This window comes from Pezoporus occidentalis, unplaced genomic scaffold, assembly GCF_034315485.1.
Source record: "Pezoporus occidentalis ecotype Australia unplaced genomic scaffold, CSIRO_AGI_Poc_V1 ctg28, whole genome shotgun sequence".
NCBI lineage: Eukaryota > Metazoa > Chordata > Aves > Psittaciformes > Psittacidae > Pezoporus > Pezoporus occidentalis.
The window spans coordinates 6,744,435-6,762,573 of record NW_026914718.1 but is presented as its reverse complement, the minus strand read 5'-3'; the positions used below and the strand labels follow the sequence as shown (position 1 = coordinate 6,762,573).

General features: G+C 41.4%; 1 protein-coding gene across 1 annotated transcript in view; it reads right to left on the bottom strand.

Annotated features, from left to right (window-relative positions):
• Positions 1-18,139, bottom strand: part of ITGA9 (integrin subunit alpha 9) — a 215,595-nt gene that overhangs the window by 101,862 nt on the left and 95,594 nt on the right. Inside the window, exon 16 of the mRNA XM_062625454.1 lies at positions 2,270-2,425. Coding sequence (XP_062481438.1) covers positions 2,270-2,425 — 156 coding nt within the window. The remainder of the gene's footprint in view (positions 1-2,269; positions 2,426-18,139) is intronic.

Genomic DNA, 18,139 nt, shown 5'->3' with positions numbered 1-18,139 from the left:
ACCCTGCCACCATGCCCTCAGGCTACTTCATCAGGGCTTTGTCACCATGACTGCTACACTAGCTCTAAAGCTCTTCCCACTTCCTTAGGTGAAAGCACACTTGCAGGCGTACCCCATGTCAAAATCCTTTTCTGACTAAAATAAGTGAACAACATCTGGAAAGCAAATGGAAAGGGATTGTTAAACTCTCCCCCTCTCATCCAAATTACACAAGAAACCAAGTCAGGGAAAATCCCACTGTATCTTTGTTTCTACTGTATAATGTCAGCATTCAAGTATTTAAATATTGATCTGAGACTATGTCTGCAGGGCAAGATGATACCTTTCAGTTTAAACACAGTGGCAAAGCATCCAAGCAGTTTTGCTCATGTAACACTTCCGTTTTCAGCACACTGCCTAAATTCCAAAGTTCTCCCCAATTTCCCATCATATCATTTCAACAACACAACATTCAGACATGTTAACAGCCACACAATCCCTCTTTGTAAAATTAAGTATTTCTTAGATGTATCTTCCATTCATACATTTATAAAAAATAAACCATACTTGAATAAATACTCATTTCTCTAAGTACAAGGATTATAACCAAACACAGTTCAAAACACTTGTGTAATATGACAAAGGAAATCTCTTTTAAGCATTTTTGTTATTTTTTTTTCTTTTAATAGTATTCAGGGGCCTGCAATTTCAACACAGAGAGCAGGATCAGAAAGTAATGTTACAGATGAACATGCGACAATTACTTAACAGACATGAACTTCCCAGGGTTAAAAACCAGATCTAACAATTCAGTGCTAAAAGCCTCAGACTCCAGACAGTCTTTTCACAAGGTTTTTTAAGTTTTCTATTCACAAGCAATGCCAGCTCATAACTGTAAGCATGCTTTGGAACATAAACTTGACTGAATGCAACCCTGAGCAACACAATCTAACTTGTAAATTGGCTCCACTTTGAGCAAGGAACTGGATCTCTGAAGTTCCCTTCCAGCCCCAAATTACCCTCCAATTCTGACACACAAGAAGTTTGCAAGCCACAGAAATCTGATTTCCCCATGGAACCTCAAGCTTCACAGTTGGATGCTCCAGTGCCGTCACTGTGGGAGGCTGAATTGTCCTGCAGCTGCAAGGACTGTGCTGGAAGTGGAGTCTTTAGAAAGGTCACTAACAGGGTCTCTCTCCTCACCTGCTTCATGAACCCTGAAGGTGTTTAATACCTTCAGAAGCACTGTCTTGATCACTCCTGTCAAAACCTGACAAAATTGGCCAGCATTTCCCAAAGATACTAGTGAGGCCAAGACAGACAAACAAGACAGGCAGGATAACCACATTCACTTCAATTCCTTCGGGAACAGTTTGGAAGAAAGAAGAAGACAAACAAAACAAATCTTTATTCTCTAAATGAGAAGTGTTTCAACATTAAGGGAGCTCTCCTGCTCTTACCAAAACTACAGACAAAAGTGCTTTCTGCTGTGCAGTGGAACAAAATGGGATCCTAATAAGTACATGGCTGCACTTACACTTTACTTTTTCCAAAACATACCATCCTATTTTAGCAGGGCATGTCCTGCATTAACTGCAGGAGTGGGTTTCCCCTTGCCACAAGACTGCAAGCGAGGAACCCTCAAGAAAAGAGGGCAGTTGGGCAGGCAAGTTTTCCTTTACTCTGTCCACTGTTCCTCTTCACACAGATGGGCAAATTCCCACGTCCCCTTCTGGAGCCAGCCCTGTCTCTCCAGCACTACTGATGGCCCAATCTGGACAGAAGGCCAGGGACAAGCCTTTCACAAGAACCTCCTACAGGAAGAGAAGAACCAGAAGGAACAGGACCATTGTCACTCTTTCCCTTATTCATAGAATGGACTGGGTTGGAAGGGACCTTAAAGCTCATCCAGTTCCAACCCCCTGCCATGGGCAGGGACACCTTCCACTAGAGCAGGTTGCTCCAAGCCCTGTCCAACCCAGCCTTGAACACTGCCAGGGATGGGCATTCGCAGATTCTCTGGGCAACCTGTGCCAGCGCTTCAGCACCCTCCATCTTCTCAGCACAAACACCCCAAAACAAGAAAGTGACCTCACCTTGTACTGTCCAACTTTGTCAGCACAAGTCTTTACTGTATCATGGAGAAACACTGGTGTCACCCAGAGTAAGAATTGTACAAGAAGACTACTGTGTGCAAACAACCCAGAGCTTGGCAGTCCCGTTTCATGTCCACTTCTGATGTCAGTTCAGCTACAGACATTCCAGGGAAATTACACAATCCAAATCTAACCTGGTTCCTTTGTGCTATCTTTTGTCCTTTCTTCCAGCGGAGTATGGGCTTGAGAGCAGGCAGATCCTTGTCCTCTTTTCCTCTTTCTATTACATGTTCCCCAAGGCTGTATGCAGCTTCAAATACAATTGGAGATATAACGTCTTTGACTCTTTTCTGTAAGAGAAAACAAACAGCTATTTCACCTATGCATGTAGGCAAGCAGATTTTTATACACAACTATTAAACGTATAATTACAGCAATTTTTTCTGTTCAACACTGCAGACAGGAAGCAGGCATCTCTACTCCTTTATTTTTGTATGAGCCAAACAGCAATAAGCACATTATTCCAAAACAAGTCAGAAGAAGACCTGCTCTTGGTTCCACAGAAGCAGTGGCATGTTTGGCACACCTATAAATTCAGTTTTAATAAACCCAAGACATTTCCTTAAAAAATAAAGTAAGGTCATAATTGTTTCCATTAGTCCTCCACAATATGGAAGCAAAGAGCAAATCATCTTCATCTCTGGGGCTTCTAAAACCTAGATTTTGATTGAGGTCGCCTCCAGTGGGCTCCACTTCTTAAAAGAAGACTGCTTCTTGCCTTGTTGGTTTCTAATATCAATGAAATGAATGGATGGGTAAAGGTACAAATGTGGCTATAACACATGTTTACAGACATGCAGGGGCAAGAAAAGCCATCTTCCAGCACACTTCTAAAGCAAAACTCACAGCTCCTGCACCCTCAGCACATTTACACTTTCAGTACATAAAGGAAGAAAGTTTTGCAGTTTCTCTATTTGCCATATTCTAGGATTCATACCAGATGTATTAAATGGTGCTACATTATGCATCTGATGGGATGAAAGGATTGCCTTCTCTTGTTGGTGAAGCCCAAGCCACAAAACCCATACCATTTGCCACACATGTGACACCTAAATCCAGTTTGCTGTGTGAGGATAAAATGCTTATTGTGGTCTGTTCAGTCCTGACTTCCCAAGTCCAATTTATGAGCACATGCTCTACCATTACATAGGCAAGCGTTCCTCTCAAATTTTAGCTACTTTAAAGCTTAGCGTGAATTCAGCGCAGATGACATTGAGGGAATAAATAAATACCATACATAAGCACAACAAATCTTCAAATGGGCAAACTCTCAACTTCGCCTTGCATCAGTTAGCAAGCTTCTCTGAACACAGTCTGCCAACCACGACATGTAATTGATATCCAATGCAATTTAAATTGCATCTTCCAGATGTGGGAAAGCTGGGCACTCACTTGCTTTTTGACCACCCTATTTCATCTCTTTGAAGGCAAATATTTGCTCTCTCTAATATGTTGATTGGCTACAGATCTCTGAAGTCAGACAAAGATTAGTGGCTAATCACCGGTTAGCTGGGTGAACAACAGCAGAGACCAGGTTAAATAACATTTACCCTCCCGCACCTTGAAGCCCCCAGCCAGTCCCTGAATTCAGTTCCATTACCAATGTTTGCCCATGTCCTGTGCCCAGCAGCAGCCCAGAATTATCTGAAGTTTAGACCATGCATTGCTTGGAGTGGTTTGTGTGTTCTTGGTAACGGACACCAATCAACACCAGACATATCAGCAGTGGTGGCAGCAGCTCTGTGACCTCTTTCCCACCCCATGCAAAGGACCACACATATACTGGGGCACTGCTAATCCCCTTGGCAGAAACCTCACCAATGACTTCAGCCCTTTCCACAGTCCCTACCCTTAGGGTAGGAGTTGCACCTTACAGAGATTACTAAATAACAGAGATTCAGCCAAACAACAAGCCTCAGCCAGCAGGTCAAAGGAGATGATTCTTCCCCTCTACTCTGCTCTGGTGAGACACCCGTGCAGTCATGCATCCAGCTCTGGAGCAACAACACAAGAGGAACATGGAGCTGTTGGAGCTAGTCCAAAGGAGGCCACAGCAATGATCAGAGGTCTGGAGCACCTCTGCTATGGAGACAGGCGGAGAGAGCTGGACTTGTTCAGCCTGGAGAAGAGAAGGCTCTGGGGAGACCTTATAACAGTCTTCCAATACCTAAAGAGGCCAGCAAGAAATTGGAGGAGGACTTTTTACAAGGGCATGCAGTGACAGGTCAAGGGGAATGGCTTTAAACTGACAGAGGGGAGACTGAGACTAGACATTAGGCAGAAGTTCTTCCCTGTGAGGGTGCTGAGGCGCTGGCACAGGGTGCTCAGAGAAGCTGTGGCTGCCCCATCCCTGGCAGTGCTCAAGGCCAGGTTGGACGGGGCTTGGAGCATCCTGCTCTAGTGGAAGGTGTCCCTGCCCGTGGCAGGGGGTTGGAGCTGACTGAACTTTAAGGTCCCTTCCAACCAAAACCTTCCTAGGATTCTGATTCTACTACAACTCACAGAAGCTGCTAGCTTTGCTCTCACAGAAAATCACATGTATTAACTCAAGAAAGGATTGTATCAATATACAAGATGAATATATATACAGAAAAACAAAGCTATAAAAGAGCACCCTATGCAGCAACAGTCAAACACAAGTCATCAGGAAAATCACCACCTAATCCAAACGTATGCAACCAACTGCAGAAACATGGAACAATTAAAAACGTATGGAGTGGGTTAAATTAAAATCCACCTTTTTTTTATACTTGTATTACTACAGTATGGTGTGAATAAGTGTTTAATGACTTTTAAGTGTTTTAATATGATCTTGCAGGGTTCAGTCCAATGCTCTTTGAAGTCAAAAGACAAGTTTCCCATTGACTTCAATGAATGCTGGAGTGTGCCCATATTGTTTGCTGGTGTCTCTTTCTGCTTGATTTTAGTGGTGAAATTGTGACTTCCAGCAGCTAGATTAATTACATGTGTGGATATTCTCTCACCACAGCCCTGGGGAAATGTATTTCACATACCCACTTGTCTTTAATTAAGGATTAAAGTATGAATGCTACCCAGTTATTAATTTTGCCACATGTTCAGTCCCTTCTGCTCACAACCCTACAAACACAAAGGCGACAGTCTGTGGGATTTGTCCTCAGTAAGAAACAAGACAGTTCTGCCTCACAGGTACACCACAGACTGACTTGGATGTGAGCGCGTAAAAAGAATAATGAATATTTGACCAAATGCAATCTGGAGAAGTACCATTTTAGGTTGGAAATACACTCAGTTTCTTAGAGTCCACCCAAACATACCGCTTCCAGTGGCTGAATCATATACTGGCAACACAGCCCATGGATTGCTTTTAAATATTCCTGATTTCTAAAAGGAAGTCAAAAGATACAATGACAATCAGGTTTAAGCTAGACTGAAAATTCCTTCAAGTCAAGGAAACTATTGCTTTTTGTATCAGTCACATGGCCCTAACAAAGTGGCTTTGTCAAGGAAAATAATTTCCACAAGCAGCTTTTACACGATGCTGCAATGCTAAGGAAGTATTGAAGGCTAAAGACACCACTTTGTCACAAAAAAGCATCCCTGGCAAATCACAGGACATGGACAGCACAGCTTCATTAATGAAAAGAACTTTCAGAGGACATTAAACAAGTGTAATATGCAAAGAGTTCACATCAGCAACAGAAACAACCATGTAACAAGGGTTCAGTGAGTAACAGCAGTGAATATCCAGTCTATACAGACTGGATGTTACTAAATTACTGCAAGTTTTCACAGTGCCTGAATTAGAACTGGGGATCTGAAGCTGGGTTTCCCACAAGCCTTTAGCTGTCTTACGTAGTCTGCTTGTTCTTACAAGCAGTTTCTCTAGGGTGGTTATTTTCTTTCCCTTCCCTTCTTTAAGACCAGATTTCATTCTAGACATAAGAAACTTTTGCAATCAGGCTTTTACAGAAATCAATACTCTTCAGTCCCTGTAAATTACCCTTCTGCCAGTATCCCTTCCTGCAATGGAAACAGCCCTAGCCAGCTGTATCCTTTCATCAGGATCTTTTATCTTTTCCTGTGGGGCACATTGCATGACATCACTCTGAACTGAAGAAAAAGGTGTTTTGGTATGAACAAGCTGGGTTTTTATCAAGGGTATTACAGGATGATTCCTCACTAGGATCTAGCATAGACAACCCAGAGTCCAAAAAGAGCACACCCTTAAGAGCATCGAAGAAAGCAATAAGGCACTTAGAGATGTTTCAAAAGACACCATGGTCCTGAAAGCTCACCCTAACAAAAAACAGACTTGCCATCTCCTCTTCCATGACAGCCACCTCATATACACATACATTTTCTAAATGCTGTGGCAGAATCTGTGCATGGCCACATATTTCTTCCTGTTTGTTTTCTGGCTTAGCAGGGAAGAAACAAGCAAGCAAGCAAAGCCTCTGCCAGATTTATGAGTGCATTTCTGTTTGGCTTTAGTACCAAAAAGTCCTAAGAATCTGAAAAGTAATCACAGAGCAATCATCAAACTTTAGAGCTGTGATTCTGAACATCATTTCCACTTCCCTCTCAAAGATGGAGAGCGATGACTGTAAGAAATCATGTTCTGTGCTTTTCATAGGCACAGCCGAAGGCATGTCATGACAACAAAAACACAGGCACGGATCCCAACATCCTAAAGGCACACTACCTTGGCATGCAGCCACTGCCTTCTCCAACCTTAAGTTTGTGCTACCAAGAGCTCCCACACATCAGGAACTTGGGCAAATGTGGATGGAACAAGACTGGGCTTTAGTCAAGGGATAGGATTTATTCTGCTCATGAGTAGTTGCCAAAGAGGACTGGGTATCATTTCAGCTTGCTTTCGGCTCAGTGCCACAGTACAGTCAGGGGACTGTACATGAGCCCAATAAATCATCACATTTAATCCCCTGTCTTCTACAAGGTGAAAGTCTCCAGCAGGGACTCTGAGGAGTGCCAAATTCCATTTTTAATTATGGCCAATGGGCTGAGAAATAAATTGAGATGTAAATAATTCCCCACAATCTACAGCATGAGTCCTGCAGGAATAAAGGACAAAATGTGGTCCTTTAAAGCAATGAATATGAAGTCATTTCCAGCAGCATTGAGAGGAAATACACGTAACCATCAGGGTGACTTCTGTGCTTGCCCCTTTTTTGACCTTGTTCATGTTTTTCTGGAGCTTCTCTCCTCTTTCCCTGTAGAAAAAGGTCTCGGATTTGTCAGGTCTTTTTTCTACTTGCTCTGATTTGATCCTGAGAACATCAACCCATGCATACATTCCAGAGCTTTGACTGAATTCAGCACAGGATTTTAGTACTTCTGAGAATCAAGCTCTGTTTAGTTTGATGTCTAAGAATGAATTCAAGAACCTGGCTTTAAAACCCTCCACTTGAAACTTTTAGTCTAAACATATTTATTTCAAGTTTTAAACAAGCACTAATAATAGACTATAGGAATTTTTGCAGCCTTAAAACACACAAAATCAATGTGACAATCTAATTAATAGGTAACATACTAATGCTGTAATGTATAATAGCCATCATGCTAATGCTAATCCAGCATAACATTTTCATCAGCCCACGGGTCACTACCATATAACTCCTCAACTCAGTGCCAAGAGATATATAGTCCCCTGTTTAGTGACATAAAAGATTACTCAAATGTCCACTAGCCTTCAGAGCCAAAAGCCACTACTTCCATAATGTATCAAATGGAATATCAGCTTGGTCTTAATAAACATATATTATTGCTTATGAATCAAAATAATGACAGTGCTTGACTTCAAAATCAATTACCTTCTTCTGTTATCTCAGCTTTGCTCCTTAACTCTGAATCAGTCAGGATGCAAGACTTAAGTTCCATGCAATTCAATGAAAGTATCAATTAGACAAATTGGCTTTAAACCGGAAAACATATTTCCATTCAGTTCAGACAAATGAATGTGCATGTCATTCTTGTACCTGAAAATGAGTAAGAGGTGACTTATACAACCTCTGTCCTGTGTTTACTTTGATATTCTAGGACTTATAATTATTTAGTTCAGATTTTAGCATTGGCATCTCGCCATTGTAAAGGCAAACAAAAATTGGTCATGCTAAAGTTGTCTAGAAAAGATCGAGTTTCCATTCCACACACAAGTTAGGTTTTTTAATTTTTATTTTAAGATGTTACTGTAACTAATGGCAGCAGAGGAAAGGCAACTGCAAACAATTTTCCCGAGAAGAGGCAGAAATAGACATTTACTTGGTCGGTAAAAGCTCATTTACAACATTATTAGTGATTTTTTTGTCAAATTAGTAGCATCTGAAGGCAATCAGACCCCGATGTTTCAATAATACATGCTTCTATTTTCTTTTAAAGTCTTGTGACAGCTACAGTTCAATAAAGTAGGCAAATAGTCTTTGTTGCTAAACTTCAAACATTACCAGGCTTCTGAAGCATCCAAAAACTTAAAACAGGGGAAAAAAAAAGCAAAGGGTTTGCAGGGTGTCACACCCATAAGTGTTATTTAGGGTTAGCATTTTCCATTGAATAGGAGTGCTTCCTCTGCCCTCTTCCTAAGTTACTCCAGCACACTAACGTTGCCATTAGGTCAGCAACCCCTCTGCACAAACTCTGATAACTGGAAAGACATCGTGGGAGAGAAAGAAGCAAATCCTAGGGAATCTGGTGTTAAATAAATACCAGGCGCCCAGGAGCCTGTATGCATGGAAAGGACACCCTGAGACAGCAAGAGACGAGCTGCAATTCCAAACCCCAGCTGGCTACAATCACATTCTGAGTTTAAATAAGTGCTCGTCATCCCTGCCATCTGGCTTCCCACTATCAGCTGGGGAGTGATAAAGGTATTACTGATGTCGGCATGGGAGAGATTGTGATCAATTGCGTAAATATTCCATGTCAAAGGTTGCAAAGACTTAGCAAGAATCTATTACTGATAATCCTTTCACGGTGATCTGTTAGAAAAATCACTATGCATCACCTAGATACAATATTATGTATTAGTGAGCTCAGACTAGATTTTCTAGCTCAGTACTAACATGCATCATGACAATATAGTTTCACATCCTATCTATACATTTGAATGTTAGGTCTTTTATTTGACCTAACTTTTCAGTTATGCTTTTATTACCGATTCCCCTTCTCTCTTTTGTAGTTCACTTTCAGTCTTTTACTGGGTTTTTTTTAGATGAAAAATAAGGAAAATACTCAATTATCTAAAACCATGTTACTCCCTTCTGAAGAAAACACCCCTGCTGGGCTCAGTTGCCCAGCTTTCTCCTGGTTCCTCCATAATATATGACTGGATACATGCAATACCAACAGGACAGAAATATTAGAAAGTCTGGGAGACGAGGGGTATTTGTAAAATGAAGATCTCAACTTAGGTGAGTAAAGAGAACCCAAGAAGGAAGAACAGGGGTAACAATACAAATGTTTATTTATTTTACTCTCTTTCTGAAAACATGATCTTTTTCAGCTGGGAATTATATGCCGAATAGAGACAATAATTAAATCCAGACTCTTCCTGCACATATGTAACCCTATCATGTACTTGTCTTTTCCAATGGGGTTACTGTGTTTTGTATTCTGCTGATACAAGATTTTATCAAAACCAAACTTTAAAGAGATTTCCTTTATAGTGTTTTGAAACATGCTGAATCCAGAATATGAGTTAATTCAACTACCTGCTTCCTTTATACAGCATTTCCCTTCAACCCTCATGCAGAAGCTAAACACAGGGATCTTTGTGTATGAAGCTGTTAGAGGTGAAGGAGTTTAAGACCCTTGTTTCCTGGGTCATCATATATGATAACAGGTCTGCTTAAAGTCTGACACGTCCATGGATATGGGGGAGTGGGGTTGGGTCAGAACATCCCAGCTGACTTTAGCACTCATATACTGTATTTGCTTGCTCACTCTCTTGCTTTTGTCCTGTGTACATCTACGAAGGGATAAAAACTCTCTATGAAAGACCAGTCATCCTTCCCTCATTCCGTTGCTCTCCAGATGGATTTTTTTCCTTCTTTTGAAAGACAACCCAAACAAAACAGCAGAATCAACCTTTCTGAGTGCAGCGCAAGAGGCAACAACAAAAGTAATCAAAAGCCTTCTCCCAGAATCTCTGTAGAGAACATGGGAAACACAGGGAGGGCTAAGATGCAGGACACACTCCTCTCCTCAGTGCTTCCCATTCACCATCCCACAAAGTGGCTAACTAAATGCCTGCTCCTGTCTGGAGATGCCTGTCATTTCTCAAGGGGAATAAGCATCCAACACATGTTTATGGGAATTAAGAAATGATCCACACCTCTTCTTGGATCTGGGTCCTGGGACACATTTTATCTCACACTGCCATAAGGTGCGTCTATCTCATATCTACCAGGTCACTTTATTATCAGTAGGTCAACCATCTATGGGCTGACTGAGACTGTCCTGCTGCATTGCCCAGATTTGCAGTAGGTTTGAGAAAAACACTGGTTTGTGCCAACTGGCAGATGTCCAGATGTCCCCTCAGTTCTAACCCTGGTATTTCAAATGGTCAAAGTGGCTGAATATCTCCTAGAAGACTCAGAACAGAAGACAGAAAGCCTGGATAGCTAGGAAATAGCACTGGAAAATCTATTTTGGTGAATATTTCATTTTAAGGTGACTAGACTTGAAGGCCTGGCAATACGCTGTTACAATCCTTTCAACACCATTGTGACAAAGAGCATTTCATCAATACAGCTTTATAAGAAGCACATGCATGCAACAAAGAAATGCTCTACTTCAGCTAAAGGAGCTAAAAAAAAAAAAATAAATAGCAGCATTTTATCAGGATTGAAAGTAAGCAGAATTGTCCTCAGTAGAAGGGGATAGGTAGAGATGAAAGAAGGTTATTGCTGACATTTTTACTGATAGTATTTTAATTCAGTTGAGTAGATCTCATAGAAATGGCCCTCAGAAGTCTTGTAAAGAAAACAACACACTACTCAGCCTGCCTGCATGCAACTGAGAAAGTCTGAGGGCATATATTCATATGTTCATGGCAGGGGGTTGGAACAAGACAATCTTAAGGTCCTTTCCAACCCTAACTATTCTATATCTATGTTCATATATTTTCATTGACATACTATTGAGATGAGAACAGTTTGCATAAGAAATCTGGAGGTATTTAGACAGAAAACATAAATCCTTCTTCCAGTCATAGGACAATGGATAGCTCCACAATGGGGCCTGGGAAGAGTGTTGCAATAATGTGATCTAAGAATATTCTTCCACTATTAAATGGAGGAGGTAGTATTTATTAGTCTAATTCTTTTGAGAGCAGGATTTAAAATCAATATGAGTAAAAGGAAAGAGTTTTATAACTGTCTGCTTTGCCATGTGAATTTAAAAATGTGAACAGAGCTAAAAATGTAATGTCTACGTGTTTAATATCACTTCATGTTTCACATGCTTGGTACCTTCTAGAAGCTTTCTGAAACCACAGTTTGAGGTCTTTACTCCCCTGTGCTATAGGTTCTGTACACACATGAGATGTGATACCTGAAGAGAGTGGGCTGAGGGAGCCATATTGTTCTGGAATCAGTGAAATCTCTGAGGATGAGAAATTCCCATTTACTATTCTGTAACGACCCAATTAATAGGAATTAATAAATATTATCAAAGAAATGTTGCAGAGAAGAGTTGAAGGAAACATCCATTACATAAAAAAAAGCATTGCAGATGGCTCCAAGGACATCTCATTAGCCTCTAAATCTCCCATCCTGCACATATCTACATATCAGCACACTGACCAGCTCACCTCAGTAACAGCCTACTTCCATGTCACCTCCCTCCCCACCACTTTCCTCCTTCCATTCTCCTCTGATCATCCAGACACTACTTTGCTAACACCATTCTCTTTTCAGGCTCCCAGCTTCTGCTCACAGCCAACACAAAACCAAAAGGAAGTAGAAAAGGAGTGAATGGGGACATCTTTCAGGAACCTCACCATTCATTTCAGCAAGGATAAGGCTTTTACCTTTGTTTCACTGATTATTCCTGAAAAGGCAGAGCTTCCCACTGTGCAGCCACCATCAGCAGATACCACTGCCCTGCTGTCAGGGATGGCTGGGCTGGAGGATGTTGTATGACGACAAAGGGCAACTGTTAAAACCCATACATGGGAGCGGGACGAACGAGTGTTTCTCAGGGGAACCAAGGAAAAATAAAACTTTCCCTTCAAGTTCTGCTGGCTTTAAAAACAAACAAGGCAAATGTTTCCATAAATAAGTGCAAACCATAGAGTTCCCCAGATCAAAGCTAAGAGCTCTACTCTGAAGCTGGAACCACATTCATGGGGAATGGGGAAATGGCCCTTTACAATGGCAGTGCTACATTTACTGTAATGAATCTTTAGCCAAATGTGCTTAAGTGCAGGTATTCACACTTCACACATCTGCAGCCTGCATTTGATTACTTTTGTTTTATACGTTATCCACTGGGACAAGAGTGCTCATCCATCATTTCCCCAAAGCTCCATCTCTCACTCATGTAACAAAATGGTGGTAACAAAAATTTATGAGCTACACTGATGATCATAGAATCATAGAATAGTTAGGGTTGGAAAGGACCTTAAGATCATCTAGTTCCAACCCCCCTGCCGTGGGCAGGGACACCTTACGCTAAATCGTATCACCCAAGGCCTCGTCCAACCTGGTCTTGAACACCGCCAGGGATGGAGCATTCCCAACCTCCCTGGGCAACCCATTCCAGTGCCTCACCACCCCAACAGGAAAGAATTTCCTTCTTATATCCAACCTAAACTTCCCCTGTTTAAGTTTGAACCCATTACCCCTTGTCCTATCACTACAGTCCCTAATGGAGAGTCCATCCCCAGCATCCCTATAGGCCCCCTTCAGATACTGGAAGGCTGCTATGAGGTCTCCATGCAGCCTTCTCTTCTCCAGGCTGAACAGCCCCAACTTTCTCAGCCTGTCTTCATACAGGAGGTGCTCCAGTCCCCTGATCATCCTCATGGCCCTTCTCTGGACTTGTTCCAACAGTTCCATGTCCTTTTTATGTTGAGGACACCAGAACTGCACACAATACTCCAGGTGAGGTCTCACAAGAGCAGAGTAGAGGGGCAGGATCACCTCCTTTGACCTGCTGGTCACGCTCCTTTTGACGCAACCTAGGATATGGTTGGCTTTTTGGGCTGCAAGCGCACACTGCAGCTGGCTCATGTTCATTTTCTCATCAACCAAGACCCCCAAGTCCTTCTCTGCAGGGCACGATCATCTACTGTAGATGATATGTAGTGACTCTAAAAAGATAACTGGATGTGCTGTGGTTTGGTGCAAGGGAAGAGGTGCCATCAATGCTGGGAAAGGGCAGAGTTAGCCCCTACCCGATTGTAGGCCCTGCCAGTTCTCATACACACAAATACCTGGGGAGAGATCTGAAAGAGATTATAACCAGTGAGAGTAATAAGGGAGAAAGTATCAGAAGAAGAGGGGGTTTGAGGATTGGCACTTTTCTTTATTCTGTTTTTAGGGAGACAAAAAAAATCCTGAAAAGATAAGTTAGATATTATCTTGTATTGTAGAGCCTTGAAAGAATCTTGATCTGGCCAGATTATTCTTCTGAATGGAAGCATCCTCCCCTTACCTGATGGAGGCAAAGCCAAGCAGACTCAACCCAAGGGCCACTTTGGGTTTTGTTTTCTTTTTGACTCTTGTTTCCAGCTGTAAAAGGAGCCAAAGCTCTTCACCACCCTCCAGGATAGGAGTATGCAGCACAACATCGCTATCCATGGGTAATTCAGCTTTCAAAAGCTGCGTGCTCAGCGGCACCAGGCTTGGAAGCAGCTCTGTTACAGTACACAGCACCTACAGCCACAAATATTCTCACCCGAGCTATGAAATTAGGCCAAAGGTGAGGTTGTTTCACTTTAAGAGGTAAAGCCTTTCTTTAATTTTCTTGCTGCATGAACTTTTGCTGTGTATTTTTCCAGGGTCTGCTCATTTCCAAATTGGCTGGGGTGCAGCACTGAAGTAAGAGCAGATCAGAGAACAGTAAGCACGTTGGAGGAAAAACATTAGACAGTGCAAGGAGCAACTGTGGAGGCCAGGGAGTACTTGGAGAGAGTTGCAAGTGCATCAGAGACATGGCACTCAGCTTGGGAAAGACGAAGCGAAGGGGAGATGGAGAAGAAAAGGCAACCAAAGCTACAGGCCAAGATGGCAAAGCTCTGACCCTACAAGCAGCACATACCAAATCCTGAAAGTCACCACCAGCCACCTCTAAAAGCTTAGTAGTAGCTAAAGAAAATAAGAAAAATCCCTGTATAGGAAGCTACATTCAGATTCAAGACACAGGTTGGATTCAAGACACAGAATCCTTCACAAAACAGTCACAGGTCAGAATCGTGCATCAGACTCCCAGTACAGGCTGCTCAAGCAACAATTTAGGTTGCATGGCTTTGCCTAGACCAGCAGCATGTTACATGCATATGTGAACAATTATGCTGTGAACTTGTTAAATGCACACCATCATTGGCAAGTTGTAAATTTTTACCTTTATCTTAATTTCTGTATTACTTATTCAGAAATTGGATCTTCAATCCCAGACACAAACCACATCCTGCTCTTTTTATATCCCACTGGCTGTGGGATTTTGTCCTATCTCTCTGCTTTGGTACCCCTTCAAGAATCCAACACGGAGAAAATGATATTGCTTTGTTATAATTTGTCCCTACTTTATCAACAGGAAACTCTTAAAAACAAACACTGGGATACTAATGATGGTCCTTGAAATTCTCCTTTTTGTAAAAATAAATGATCCTAAGAGTCAGTAATAGATTGTATCATTTGGTCTGCCTACTTGTATATCCCAGACATTACATTCCATTTGTTAGCCTTCCACTATATGAAATCATTTGTTTAGTTACAGCATATTTTCCAGAAATGCATATAGTTAGGTCCTGTAGTAATCCCTCTTGATCTCAAAAAGTCCTGGGTCTGGCTTCCTTAAATGCCTGTGGCATCACCTTTCAGTCACAGGTTTTCTCTGCTAGACTACAAATACCTTCTTAGGTGCCTCTTGGCCTTCATTAAAATAAATATTGTGACTTGTTCAGATTTCTCAGTGAGTACTTCCCTTGGACACTTCAACAGGTTTTATAGTTGTTTACAGCACCATCTAAGCAGAAAGCATCTCAGTAGTGACCACACAGCTGTAGCTATGGCTACAGAAGAAGACTCATTCCAAGGTACCATTCTCTCTGTATACCCAAAAACCTCATTACTCCTTTTTGCCAACCATCACACTGGGAAGGCATGTTAAACTGTTGGGCCACTATGACCCTGAAATCCTTCTCAAGGCCCCTGCTTTCCGTGAGACAAGCCACATGTCCCTTTGTAGGTGGGACCCACATTCTTCATTCCTGGATGTATGACCTCACACTTAGCTCATTTAAAATAAACTCTGCTTGAGTGGCTAAGCTTAGTAGCTGATCCAAAACACTTTAAGCAAAATACCCTATCCTTGCCTTTTTAACCAAGTATTTTTGTGTTATCTGCAAAATGTAGAAGTAATTTTGTATTATTTGCAGATCTTTAATAACTATACTAATTTAAGCTTTACTGATCCCTGAAAAATGTCACTAGAAGTAACTCCACATAATAACCCTACACCAATATCTCCTTTTTAGATCCATCTGCTGTCTATGTAGTAATTTTTATATATACGATCCTTTTTTTAAAGTCACATGATATATTTGCATTTCCATTATATTACTTGTAAGATATGACAATCTACAGCCCTTCAGATCAGCTTTGCTACCTGTTTGGTAGCAAAGTTTGGTACCCTGTTTGGGTATACTGACACTTTAAAACCCTTAATGCTTGCTGGAATTTCCCTCGCATTGCAAACCACAGCAAAAGTTAATATGGAGCCAGAGAGCTCTTCATCCTGTCTTTAGGACTCTTAAGTTTCCAGAGCATTTTAATGTATTTATTTCTGGTAAACAGTATTTGGCATCTCCCATATTTATAAATACATTAAAAGCACAGAATAAGCTTCATGAAGTATGAGTGCATTCTCCTCCTCCGTTACAATATGCATTTATTAATAAGTAATTGGTGAAGCACTTTTGCCTTTGTATATGAACAGCTTTATTACCATCATCAAATGATGGGACAATATTATTGCTAGGATTTATCTCATTAATGCATCACAACCTTATTCTGAAGAGGCTGTAATCACAGAGAAAAAGACTCCCACATAAATTCTTAGGGAACAAAGTACAGCTGCTGTACCACAAGTAGTGATGGCTCCATTGCAGATGCCAAGGATTAAAACCCCAGAATGGTTAGGTTACTTGCAAGGGACCTTAAGGATCATGTAGTTCCACCCCCACCCCCCCGGCAATAGCCCAGCAATAGGTCAGAAATGCTTTAGCATCTTAGAAAACAACGTAGGAAACAACATGAGAAACCTGTCTAAAAACCACACTGCACCTCTTCTTTTTCTCTGCAAAGACGAATGCATGTGTCCAAATAACTACCCTGAGCTTCCTCACCATGCAAATGTGACAGGTTGAAATCTCTGTAAGAAATCATGAAAACACCTGTAAATAAGAGCACGAAGACAAATTTATATCCTAGACTTACTGGCATTGTAAGGCTCAAAAGACACACAGTTTTCTAATAAGAATGGAAAAATATCCTATACAAAGCTCCATGTAACAGAGTAGATGTTTAAACCTAGATGGCAGAAATGATTTACAGCCACCCCCAGGTGATTTGATTCCTTTTAAAAAGACCTCAGTCAAGCAACGAAGAATAAAATGAGACATCACAAAAGATGATGTAAAATACTGCATGATTTTTAGGTTTTCTTTTTATTTAAAGTGGGTGGAATTCTCTTTCCATGGAAACCTGTTTTTACCACTGCTCATCAGTAAAGAAGAGGCTTCTCTCAGCATATGACATTTAAAAAGGAAACAAAAAGGGGAAAATAAAGCTCATGTTACAGTAGTAGGTATCCACCTCCAGCAACTTTTTCCAAGGCCTCCGAGAGGAAAACCCTTTCCGTTATGTAGAAATAGCTTCTGTTGCCTTTTCCACTCCTTTAACTGCTGGTCTGAAGCACATATAAACTCAAAGGTCTACCTTTAGAGCTGACCAAATCAACAACCACGTCTTTTCTTTGGAAAGGGCATTTAAAAAAATAAACAAAAAAACCAAAACAGCATTAAAATGCATAACAAATCATCCTGAGAATCCTAAACTAACAAGTGTTCACTGCCAGTGATTACCCAGCTTGTTGCAGATGGATGAAACATGTTACTAAAACTTCAAATCTTTGGGCGAGACAGATGCACATAGTGCTGTTAAACCTAAATGCTTTAGGAAATTATGATTGAGATATTTGTGGTATTCTCTGTATACTGTGTAAACCACAGCAATGTTGTATAATTCCAACGCTGAGTCAAGACCTCATAGAAGCCTTCCAGTATCTGAAGGGGGCCTACAGGGATGCTGGGAAGGGACTCTTCATTAGGGACTGTAGTGGTAGGACAAGGGGTAATGGCTTAAAACTTAAACAGGGGAAGTTTAGATTGGATGTAAGGAAGAAGATTTTTACTGTAAGGGTGGTGAGGCACTGGAATGGGTTGCCCAAGGAAGTTGTGAATGCTCCATCTCTTGCAATGTTCAAGGCCAGGCTGGATAGAGCCTTGGGTGATATGGTTTGGTGTGAGGTGTCCCTGCCGACAGCAGGGGGGTTGGAATGGGATGATCTTAAGGTCTTTTCCAACCCTAACTATTCTATGATTCTGTGATCTTTGCAAAGCAGATAAATACTGAAAGATTGCCAGTTTACTTTCTTGGCTACTGTAAATGGGATTTAGAATCAAAACTGGTTACCTAGGAGAGGCCACAAGGATTCACAATAACAGTTATGAAGGCTTGTTAATCTCCCTCCTTGGAAACCCAAAATGGGGAAAATTGTCC